General features: G+C 36.8%; 1 protein-coding gene across 1 annotated transcript; it reads left to right on the top strand.

Annotated features, from left to right (window-relative positions):
* Positions 1-5,793: 5,793 nt before the first annotated feature.
* LOC100771015 (olfactory receptor 4C46-like) lies at positions 5,794-6,729 on the top strand. The gene has a single exon (XM_027421116.1). The coding sequence runs from the start codon at positions 5,794-5,796 to the stop codon at positions 6,727-6,729; it is 936 nt and encodes a 311-aa protein (XP_027276917.1).
* The last annotated feature ends 6,365 nt before the right edge of the window (positions 6,730-13,094 follow it).

A 13,094-nucleotide genomic window follows, 5' to 3' on the forward strand; every position in this document is an offset into this window, starting at 1 on the left:
TTTCAAGACCAAAATGGGAGACATGATAATCAATTTGTTGTCCAATGAGGTTCCATTGGAAAATCAAAGTACCCTAGTCTATTGCCAAAGCTATTGTTTTCTCTCCACAAACTGAAGGTAAGTTCCTTTCGCTGAAGACAACACCTAAACAAGTGGTTGAACACTGAGAAGTTGAGCTGGTGGCTATCTAGAGCCTTCAGTGTTCATGATACTGAAAGGCACTCCATCCACATGCTACCAAGAAGAAAGGTAAACATCAAAATTGTTGCAGTTAGGATCTGCCTGAAAGATATGCTGGTGTAATAATGACTACCTTGTGGGAATAACCAACCAATATCTGATTTAAGGCACACTGCATGAGATTCAACCCATACTTGATACTGCTTGTATGGCCAAGAACCCAAGACTAGAGAGATCAGGGACTTAGAAGAAAATGAATACTCCTGTTTTCCAAAGAAACACAGCAAGAAAATGACTCCTAACCACATTCTGCTATACTCATCAGAGAAGCTTCCTCCTGTAGCTAACAAAAAAAAAAAAAAAAGTACAGAGATCCACAGCCAGAAAAACATGTAGAGTGATAGACCTTGGTACACTTAACACTAAGAGGGATGTTTTATTAAATCTTTTCCTTTCCTCAGGGCTCAGGGAAGTCTGTGGAAGAGGAAGCAGAAAGAGTATAAGACCCAGGGGGGATGGAGGGCACCAAGGAAACAAGGCATTCTAAATTCAACTGATGGCCCCACATAGTAACTCACAGAAACTGAGGTAGCATACATAAGTCTGCACCAGGTGGTGTCCTACTGAAAGTAGTGTACACAAGCAGCCATACCTAACCCAGAAGCTATATTCAATTGATAACCACTTGCAAATGAAAAAATACTTTATTGCAAGAGAGTCTCAGTGAGAAAACAGACCACTCTTAAAGATAGACTGCATGTCCATCAGGAGATGGCCAACACAAAAGAAACTCAGTGAATCTTTGGAAGAGCTTTGTCTCATTATGTTGTGTCAAGGTGTTTCCTTCCTTCCTTCCTCCCTCCCTCCCTTCCTCCCTCCCTTCTTTCTTTCCTTTCTTCCTTCCTTCCTTCCTTCCTTCCTTCCTTCCTTTCTTCCTTCCTTTCGTCTGTCTGACTTTCTTTCTTCTTTCTTTTTTGTGTTACAGGACCTTTTCACATATTTTATGGCAACTAGTTTTTTGTTTTTATGGAATTCCTGTGTGTGCAAACATGTGTCTCTGCATGTATATAGGTTTCTAATGTTTTTCCTTTGGCTCTTTTTTTGGTTTATTTATTCTATTCTAATGTTTTTAGTTTTGTTTCTTTTTTTATTTTCTTGTATTTTATTATTATTATTATTCCTTAAATGCCTGTTCATTTTCTAAGAGATACAGAAAGAGTGTGGATCTGTAAGTGTGCAGGTACAGAAGAACTGGGACGAGCTGGGGGAGGAAAAGTCATAATCAATATATTATGGGAAAAAGTTATTTTCAATGAAATAAAAATTATAGTTAACCAAAAACAATAATTATCCAAAAAGGCAAGGCTCAACTCACACAGGTCTGCACTGAGAGTAAACTAGACTTAGTAGCTAATTTTCAAAAGACAGATTAGGAAAAGTAAAGGCAGCTGCTTTTTTTGTGATGTGAAATGGTAATCACTACTTTAACCAACTGATTGACTATGGATATAAGAGGTTTCACCTCTATAATATTATCCTCCAAAATAGCTCAGATTAGGGTCATTCATTATCGTATCTGCTTCTTATTGGCTTAAACAGCAAAAAACTGTAAAAGTGTGAAATGTTTTAGATCATAGAAGACTTACAGGGAAAGCAGGAAGTAAAATGTAGTATGATGCTGTGGGCCATAGGCTGGACTATAGAGAGACTGGTAATTATAATAACTATACTAATAATAATAACACTGGTGAAGTACAAATATATTCTAAAGTTTAGTTGATAAGGATGTCTTAATGCCAGTTTCTGAATTATAACTGAATTATAAGTGAACTATGAAAATGTAAGTTTTGACAAAGGGGAAATTGTATGTGAGGTATTTGGAACTGTTTAATAACTCAAGTTTCTGCATGTCTAAAGTTATTCCTAGATAGGTTTCATTTCAAATTCTTCACTAGCACTTGAACTTTAATTGACCATACTTGATCTCTGATATAACAGTTTTGCTCTAAAGTGCTCCTAGTCGAAAGTAAGAAGTGGATCAAGAATGATGGAAATAATGACTAAAACAAATCCTGTTTGTATAATGCATAATTTTTCTCAAATTAAAACTAGTTTTGTAAAACTGCTTTTTCAGGTGACATCAAAACTTTCCAAATGCATTTAAAAAAGAGAGTTTTACAATGGTGAGTATAAAAATCATGACCATTTTACTGTATGTGTATGTGTGTGTGTGTGTGTGTGTGTGTGTGTGTGTATGTGTGTGTGTGTCTGTGTGTGTGTGTTTGATGCCACACTTATTTGCAACATTGTCTTTCATCTTGAAATTTGTATTCAGTGTTACATATCAACATTCCCTATGCCATTAAAATTTTTCTGCATATTATTTTGTCAAAAGAAATCTCAATTAGTTGCAAGACATAGGATACATACATACATAGGGAAGGTATTTTAAATAAGAATAGTGAAATTCAACCTTATAATAATACATGCTTTTGTTCAAACAATCCCTTTAAAAAAGACAAAAAAAAAATCACTATCAGCTTGTTTTATTAGAAAAAGTTTCCAAGAGGGCCAGGGGATTAGAGGCTTATAGTTCAAGGGTGAGTTGTATCATCCACATCAACTTGAAAGCTGGAAGTGGCTGAACACACCTGTAAACCCAGCACAGGGGGGTGATTGAAGGCTGTGGGAGAGATAGGAGTATCTCTAGACAGCCTTGGTAAAATATGGCAAGCTCTAGGAAGGTGCCAAATACTGCTGGTATGTGGGTTCTTACCAAGAAAAGTTCAAATTAAAGAATGGAATAAAAACTTAAACTTTCCAGGTACAAGAAACTCAGTTCCCAGCTGAAAAACTGGTGACTGCCAAATATGTACTTCCAGAACACCAGCATCTAAGAGAAGTTCTTCCCATCATAGAAAATAATGAATTCCTGTGAGACAAGTCTCAGGTATAAAACTGCTGAAATCTGAAGGCATACAGCGATAAACATTCTCTTAAAGTAGGGCACAGATGTTTCCTTATTGAAAAATTAACCACTAGTGGTCCCATATGGATGTTTTTTGCAACTTAGCTACCTCCTATCTTACAGGACCAGAATCAGGAAACAAAATCATTGTTCTACAGTGACCCCAAAGCATCACAGTTCATATTTTCTCTGAATTAATTTTAATTTGTGCAACATAGGAATATTTTTTCTTATGAAGACACTCCCAGAACACATTTGTGAGTAAATTATCAAAGGAGTCTCTTAGCAAATGTATTCATAATATTTCATAGTAAAAGTATCTTTTCTCTAGGTTGGTGTCACTGAAGGTGCTATTGATGTGAACACTGAACATTCAGAACCATGGTCAAGATCATTTCCAACTACTAAGGTATGTTTTTCAACTATGCTTATTAGATATTGTGATTTTTTACATATTGAATCATCTAATCCCAATGCTTTTCAAATACAGTCACAGAAGTTTTCACCTTCATCCTAATTTTTAAATTTTAACAAGTAATTGTTTTATGATTATCATTAGATAATGTGAAATACAGAAATCAAACAATTAATAAGACCTACCTATCCATTTCATGAAATATTATTTTGCTTCTGTACACTTTTATTAATAATCAGAATAAATCATGGTGATTAAAATGATTTGTTGTACATCTCAACTATAAGTCCCAAAGTTTAGAAATAATTACATTATTATTAAGTTCGTAATTCTAAGCACAAACACAGAAAACCCACTGGGAGACCCATCTCTGTGACTCCATAGATGGTAAGGTTGGGAAGGATTCTTCTTGAATTCACGACAGGATCAAATGTTTCTCCATATTTTTGCCCATTCACTTAAGATTATTTGGTAAGTGTACACAGCTTTACAAAAATAACTTGAAGCCTTTTTTTTTTTTTTTGTCACTGCTGTACATGTTTTTCTAGTTCAACCAGCTCTCACAGTAAATTATAAGGCAGTTTTCACTTCATAGACAGATGATGAAATAGCATCTTGAGGTTTGAGGAAATGAATGTAAAATGAGAGGAGTGACAGGAGGGAAAGCTGGCTTCTTACTTGCTCTTTTCAATTCCTGAATGGAGGTGTTTGGCCACAGCTTCAGTAGTTCTTAATGGGTTACAAAAGAATTCTGGGACCCCCACTTTATAATAATGTTAGCTAAAAGTGACCTTAAGATAGGACAAGCTAAAAGAACAATTCCAAGAATCCAGCAGCTTGAATTTCTTAGTACTTGTAATATAAATATGTCACAATGCTTCTCATGGTCGCTGACAAAATTGGTCATATTATCACCCAAATCATGTAAAATGCAATGAAGTGTTATAAGCACATTCAGAGTACATTATGAACACCATTTGTATAAAATGATTATTATGGAGTATAAAGTTTAATGGTGAAAGTGTAAGTAATAATATCTGTTAAAAGTGGAAGGGAGGGGGAGGAGGGAAGTTAAGTGGGGAAAAATGTGTAGATCAATATAAAATATTGGCAGGCAAAATTAAGTAATAACAATCAAAGTCATTTTTCTTCTGATTTCTAGCTTATGTAACATTAACTTGTTTGGTTCTATATTATATCAAATAATTATAAAAGTTGTAGAAAAATAATGATACTAATCAAGTTGATTTAGAATTGGGATTGAATGAACAAATATCTATAAGAAACTACTAATAAGAGAATGTTCTGTCATTTTTTTAATATTGACATTGATCTTATAAAAGAACCTATTCATCTTTTCTTTACCTCTTAATTAGATAAATAACAGCAACTATACAGGATATTAAAAGTTCTAAAAAATGAGGAATAATGAGAAGCAGACAGGAAAAATATTTCATTGGAGGTATTATAAGACTTTCTAATATACTGCCAATTATTATGCATTATTTCATAGTAAGATATTTATTCCTTTATTAAATAGTTTTTATTATTGCCCTGGCATTCTTTATACCTATTATTGGGATGTTTTAATTGCTTATTAATATTTATTTTAGAAGAGTAAATCAAGATGAATATTTTTCAGGTCCCATTAATTTGTGTGAAAAAGAATCATAACTTAATTTTATATGTTTCTTGTAAAGCAAAACATCTTTATTAAGTGATGAAAAGAAAACTTCATGGTCTAATACCTATGCTTTTTTCCCTGGATGTGATGGAGAACTGAACTCAATTCTGTTTCTTCCAAGGCACAAAACTCAGTTCAGTATATTGGTGTCCAGAGTTTTTTATTCAAATGGTTTGTTGGTTGTCGAGTTATATTTTCAATTTTCTTTTATGGTTTCTTATTTCATAATTTTAAGAAGCAACTCCTTTAGCTTCACATTGGTGGCCATTACTTTGATCCTCCACTTACTTAAGCACTCCACTTCCAGCTTTATTTACAAAAGTTGTTTCTATTTATGCTCTTTTCAGCTGTCTTCATCCAGCCATCCAGGAGTCATTTTGAGTAACACAAAGTATGGAGGATAACTTTGTTGTACATGAAAAATAACAACATCAATATTCACAAAATTTTACCACTGAGTAGCATCTAAATGTTAATTATGAGACTGCAGATATCAAATGAAGTTGATGAATCTTTATTTTTCCTGGCAATGTGATTAACTTTCCAATGAAGCAGATGGAAAAGAGGAATGTGACTGAGTTTGTTCTCCTGGGGCTCACACAGAACCAAAAAATGGAGAAAATTGTATTTGCAGTGTTTTTGATTATCTACATAGTCTCTGTGGTTGGAAATTTGCTCATTCTGGTCACCATTACACAAAGTAGGTTGGTCCAGTCCCCTATGTACTTCTTCCTTGCCTATCTCTCCTTTATTGATGCCTGCTATTCTTCTGTCAATAACCCTAAACTGATTTTTGATTCACTTCATGAAAAAAAGACTATCCCATTCAATGGATGCATGACTCAAGTCTTTGGGGAGCATTTCTTTGCAGCTGCTGAAGTCATCCTACTGACTTCAATGGCTTATGATCGCTATGTGGCCATCTGCAAGCCCCTGCACTATGCAACCATCATGAACCGAGTAGTATGTAACCTGCTAGTGGGAGTGTCATGGATGGGGGGCTTTCTTCATGGAATCATACAGATCCTGTTCATTATTGACTTACCTTTCTGTGGTCCCAATGTCATAGATCACTTTATGTGTGATCTTAACCCTTTGCTTGAGCTGGTCTGCACTGATACCCACATTCTTGGGCTCTTTGTTGCTGCCAACAGTGGGTTTATCTGTCTATTAACATTTCTACTTCTTCTGGGCTCCTACACAGTTATCCTGTACTCATTAAGAAACCACAGTGCAGAAGGGAGACGCAAAGCCCTCTCTACTTGTATCTCCCACATCACAGTTGTTGTCTTATTCTTTTTGCCCTCCATATTTGTGTACATGAGACCTGCAACTACTTTACCCGTTGATAAGGCAGTGGCTGTATTCTACACCATGATAACTCCCATGCTAAACCCTTTAATCTATACCTTGAGAAATGCTCAAATGAAAGATGCTTTTAGGGGATTGTTCAATAGAAAAATTCATTCAGAAGGCAAATAAATGTATCCCTATTCACATCAGTAATGACTCAATATGCATTTTAGATTGACCCCATATAGAACTTTTATAGAAAGAAAAACAACAACAAATGTCCTTTAGAATGTGGCCATGAGAAAGCAGAAATAAGAACCCTAAAATGGAAAAACCTAGCCAAGTTTAGGTTATGACTGCACTACTGTTAGAGTACACATTTCCTCTCTCTAATGTTTATTCAGTACTAATTAATTCCTATGTTTCAGGTTAGAAAGACTTGTTGTAACGAGGTGAGCCACATGGCTAGTCAGGTCAGAATGTTTTATTTGTATTTCAGCTTTCTTATTTATTATCTAATAAGAAAATCTGTTCCTTTGGAGTTTGAAAATTTGCTATTGACCTCTTACACCAAACCCCATTACTAGTTTTTCATCAGTATTTTCTAGTTCTATGATATTTTTCTTCTGTAAGTCCCCACCAAGTGTAAAGAGTGATAACAGAAACCTTCATGGTCCATTCTCTCAGTTGTTACTGTCTTTCTCAAGGTTTTTAACAAAATAATGTTTCTGAGCTTTGCTAGGTTGAATACTAGGGTATGGATGGTAAATGGCACTAACATTTCTATTTCACTGATCTTTGAATGTCTCCTTCACCATTTTTAGGTGTGAGGATTATCAATATTTCGAATTTACTCACTCTGGACTCTGCTTTTTAGCTATGTCACAACCAAATTTATACACAATGAATTCTGAGCTATACCATTAAATGAATTCTCTTGGTCTAGTAAGTCTATATTCTTAAATCTGATTTGATATAGCTTGAAGTTTGCTCTACCATGACCACACATGTTCCTGGGTAAATTAAACAAATCATGAAGTTCTTTGAAATATTGTGCATCTGGGTCACAATGTACTCAGAGAGTCTTGGTAGGTTTTGGGAGTGAATTACTTAAACTTTTTTTTTTTAAGTTTTTCAAATTGTCTGTTTTAATTGTGAGATTATCATATAATTACATCATTTATCTTAGTGTAAACTCCCCAAATACTCATCCTTGTTCTCTTTCAAATATATGACCTTATATAACAAACAGTATTGCTTAGCAGGCCCATTTCTTCAGAACTTGCCATAATAATTTCCCCAGACAGTGTTGGTACGTCCTCCAGGCAGACACCTACTTCAGGAGGAAGGCACTTCTACTAAGTGGAGAAAATTTATCACCTATAAAGATTCTTTTCTTTCTGTTCAGTTTTCTTAGTTTCTTCCTCCTTGAGTCAAGGAAGTAGAATTCATCTTTTTTTTTAATCTTTGTATTGAAATTTGTCTCTGAGAACTCTATCTCCATCAAGCTTCTTTACCTGCAGAATATGACATGGGATTTTTCTTTCTAATATATATAAACTTATAATTTTCTCTTTAAAAGTGGATTGACCCACCCCATGACATGCAGCCAGGGTGCATGGATCTAAGCCAAGCAAGAGTGTTGGGGACTAAAATTACCAGTTAGAATTTTTCCTGTGGCTCCATCTTTCAGAAACCTGAACCTCCATTGTATTGCAGATGCTGGCTAATTGCTGACAAATGGCATGGTCTCAGTGGCGATTGTCTCCTAGTTTGCATTAGAACAGGCCTAGACCCTGAGTGGGCTGCACCTGTGCTGAGAACTCTGTTTATGTGCCTAGAGACTGTTTAGGTTACTCTTGAATTAAAACAATTACTTGATGTCAGCTCTATACATGATAATAGATGCCTTCTGGTATTGCCCCTGCCCTTGGAGAACTATTTAAGTGGATTGTTAAAAAACAAACAAACAAACAAACAAACAAACAAACAAACACACTGGCTTTTTTGGTATTCGATGGAAGCCCTCCTGAGATGATCTGGTGTTACTTGTCTCATCCTTAGCTCCACTGGTAGTTAGCTTCCACAAGTCCATACACTCCCACTCAGAATTGGACCTCTGGCTATTTGTATGGCTCTGATAACAGCTGTCAAAGACATCAGTCTGGAATAGATAGCCTCTGTAGCATGGGACTGATACAAGCTGGGTCACAACACATAAGCCTCAGCCAAGCAGGAGCCGGTGATCCTAACACTGATCGGCTAGACTCTAGGAAAGCATTTCACCCATGCCATGTGGCCATGGTGGGCAAAACTCAGTCACATGAACCAACCAGGAGCCTGTCCAGTGCTTTGGTGCAGGGCAGTTGGTCAGCATAATGATCTCTTTGTAATGAGGAAGCATGGCCCAGCACAGTGTCATGGTGACCTGAGTGTGACAAGAAGACCCACAGACAGGGCCGGGGCCTCTACTCCTGGCCCACCTGGTACCTTGAAACACCACAGAGATGGGCACTACTAGGGAGAGCAGAAGTATGGTATGCTATTTTATGAGAGAGAGAGAGAGAGAGAGAGAGAGAGAGAGAGAGAGAGAGAGAGAAAGAGAATTAGAGAATGGTTCATGTCCTGTGGACAGAGGCATATCTGAAGAGATGAGAGAGGAAGGGAGCTGGCTACATTCATGAGGGTGTTGACTCCTTGACCAGAGACAACTCAAAGGACAATGAGCTTGCAGTTTGGGCAGCACAGCAGAGATGACCTTGTTGTTGAGAGCACAGGTGAGCCAATCCTGAGAACCTGAGCATGGGAGACCTAGCCCAACACCTTATCTGCTACATGGTGGAATGGATGGGGGAAGAGATGCCCTTCTCCCACTCTCACCCATCAATGTCTAAGGAAGGTAGGGAACCAACCCTGAGGAGTGAGAAAATTGTCCCTGTCCCCCAAAAGTTGCAACACTTTGAAAGCCAGGGCCTAAAACTTTCGAGAGCAGCACAACAGACCCAACCATGTTAACAAAGGTGTTTGTGAGCCAAACCTGAAGTTGTGAGAATGGGAGAGCTGCCTCCATTATTCTTCTGTTTGGTGGAAGCATGGATCAGGGAAAGATGACCTATTCCTCTACACCAACACTTAAGTCAGGTGGGAGAGCTGGCCCTGAGGTCACAAGCACAAGAGAGCAGGCCCTGAACTTTACCTGGGCAGCACAATAAACATAATTCTATTGGTGGAGGAGGTGGGGTGAACCAGGCCCTTGGTATTGAACAAGGAAGAACTGTCCCCACTACCCGTCAGTCCTAAGTCAGCATGGAAGGGGAGAGTTATCCTCCTCCCTGCTCCCACCTATCAGCACTGAGACAGATGGGAGAGCTGTCCCTGTGTAGAAAGAGTGGGACAGCTCTCCCTGATCCCACCAGCTGCAATACTGGGAGAGTTCTTTTCCTCACCAAAGAATCACAATAGAGCCAACCTTGTCAGCTGAGGAGTGGGTGAGAGCATAGGAGAGATGTCCCCACTCCTCATCTCTCTTGTGGTGGCAAGAACAGGGAAATGGTACCCTTTCTTCAACCATTCAATTCCTGCTACAAGTGGGAGACTTGGCACTGTGATCATAAGTGTGGGAGATCCATTCCTGTCCTCCACCAGCTGCAAAACTCAGGAGATCAGGCCCTGCACCTCACCAGGGCAGCACAATAGAGCCACCACTGTTAGCGAAGGTATGGATGAACCAGCCCCCAACTTATGAACATGGAGAAGCTGTTCCCATTACCCATCTGTCTTGAGGCCCAGGAGAGTTGCCCTTCTCCCCCATGCCCATCAATATCTGGGGAAGGCGAGAGAGGTGGCCCTGTGGTCATAAGAGCAGACAGCCAACTCTATCAGGCAGGTGATTGGTAAGACAGCATGGAAGTTATAAATATGGGAGAGCTGTTCCCATTTTTAATCTTAGGAATAACCTTAATACTGCCCCAGCCTAGATCCAGGTTTATTACTTGGCCAACTCCAACATCTACCCCATTCTATAACCTGCTGGAGCACATGAAGGAAGCTACCTACAGACCCAAAGTTGCAGGATCTCCACAAACAGGGCAACAAGAAGATACCAGGAATAGTCCTAGTGAGCATCCAGCATTGATAGTGTAGTACAAACCAGAGACCTCAAACCCAACCAATGATTATTTTCAAAGAAGATTTGCATGACACATGGACAAAGGGGCATACAGTGTGACTCACTGGTGACATTTCTCATTTTTTCTTTTTAATTGTTTTCCTTTATTCTCCTAAGGTTTTTGTTTTTTTTTTAAATTTGGAAGAGTTCAGGCATGGAGGGAGAGTGGACACAAAGGGATGCAGAAATAAATGTGATAAAGATAAATGATGTAAATGCCACATAGAATAAATAAAACTATCTAGCATATTTCAATATTTAATTTCAGTTTTATTAATTTGATGATAACTATAATTTAACTTTTCATTATCAGAGGTGCAGAAAACATTAATAAGCAGTTAAATGCTTCATTGAATAGTTACTGTGCCATGCATTTAGAATAGCAGCCACATTTAATAATCAAGTCTTTTCCCACTGAAAGATCCCCAGCTTTGTATTTTTGCCATTTTTTAAAATCCCTGCTATACTTATTAGACCCATGAATTTTTCCAAATTTAAATCTTTACTGTTTAAATTAAATGATAAAGTATGACATCATAAATTTGAAATTTGAATTTTTACTTTGGATATGTTTGAGTAAAAATTAACAAACTATCACTTCTGTGTTCACTATAAACTGTAGTAGTATCTAGGCAATTAGCAAGTTTTCTGCTGACATTGGTCTATTTCACAGTTCTAGTGAGTCTAGGGAAAATTGAACTCAAGTTATCCATAGCATGTGGCAGTTTCACTGCTGGCTTTAAATAATGTTACTTAGTAACTCATTTAAGAAAGGGTATGTGATAGGGAGGGTTTTAGTTGGGGTTGGTGGTGGTAGGGGAAGAAGGGAGGGAGAAGGGAACTGGGATTGTCATGTAACTCAATCTTGTTTTTAATTCAAATAAAAAATGATAAAAAAGAAAATGACAGTGTTCTAAGTACAAAAATGATTCAGTCCAGTAGATGATATTCTACATGGTCAAGATAATGAGAATCCTACATTAAATTAAGTTTTAAAATGCATAAATTTCTTAATAATTACCAGATGTGTAAAGACTAAAATCAGAAGTATGCACATAGTTCTACTCATTAATAAATTTTCTTTTGACAAAGTCAGTTATGCTTCTATTCCACAAAACAAACAATAACAGTTTAAAAATGGTGATTGGATGGTAACTCTTTTCAGTCAAAGTAAGTTTTTCACCTCAGAAGGTAATTTTTTTACCCTAATATCCTGTGACCTAATATCCTCTGTCTAGAACTGATCCCTATTTTAAACTGCCATTTAATCTGGATTCATAATCTAAAGCCATTTTTTTTCTACATGGTGTTTTTCATTTGAATCCATTAAATTCAAAAATGGAAAATGGTTGTCAGTTTAAAGGATATTTAATAATCATTAAGCAGAGAAAAATGCTTGGAACCAGTAATGTTTTAATTGTTTCATATTTTGGAGGATTCCTTAATACCTTCAGAATGGGATCCAAATTTCAACAAGGAAGGATCCAATGGTTCACTTATATTTTTCATGGCTTGAAAACAATTTTATGCATTTTTAGCACATCTGTATTTTGACTGCAACCTATCACAAAATGAGGTGTGGAATTGTCATTTTTGAAATCATGTCTGAACATAGTTGTCAGATTTTAAAGTGCTTTGAGTTTGAATTTTCACATTACATATGCTCCACTTGTGTCATAAATGTTAAATACTAGTCAGTAGTTCCCAACAAACTTCTATTTCTTTATTATTATTATTATTATTATTATTATTATTATTATTAATTCAAGTTAGGGAACAGGCTTGTTTCACATGTAATTCCCCTGTCTCTCTCCCTCCCCCAAACTTCTATTTTTAAGCTTAAAAGTTACTACAGTGTTAAGGTCATACTGAATTTACCAAATAATACTATCACAAATTTGAATGGATCCTTAGTAAGTCCTTCCAAAGCTGCAGAATTTTCCAGATGATTTTTCTCTAGTTGAAGAGTCTGTTCATTCCTTCAGTACTTTTTTAGTCATTTGGCTTTTGCAATGTTTTCTTGATGTTTGTTTCCTATTTTGCTCTTTCTGCAAGGCTTCAGTCATCTTGGGCTAATTCCAGGACAATGAAACACTAAATAATTTTACATTTACTACTTGATGAATGTAAACCTCTCCAAAGTGTGGTCAAATTAAAGAAGACAATAATGAACAGTCATCTAAATTGTAATGGCTCAATGATAATCTCAGGGAAAAATTAGAGCTCACTCCTCCCACATGAGCCCCAGTTTCTTGTGTGGTATGAAGATACTTGACATAAAGTCTTGGGCTGACTATGTTTTGGAGTGGACTCCAAAGGACCCATTAAACTTACTTACAGTAGTTATCTCAGCACCCATGCTATTGTTCCTAGCTAGTGCTTCATT

The sequence above is a fragment of the Cricetulus griseus genome, chromosome 6, assembly GCF_003668045.3.
Source record: "Cricetulus griseus strain 17A/GY chromosome 6, alternate assembly CriGri-PICRH-1.0, whole genome shotgun sequence".
In the NCBI taxonomy this organism is placed as follows: domain Eukaryota; kingdom Metazoa; phylum Chordata; class Mammalia; order Rodentia; family Cricetidae; genus Cricetulus; species Cricetulus griseus.

Coding starts and splice junctions, on each gene's coding strand:
- LOC100771015 (XM_027421116.1), top strand. CDS start 5,794: ATGAAGCAGATGGAAAAGAGGAATGTGACTGAGTTTGTTCTCCTGGGG.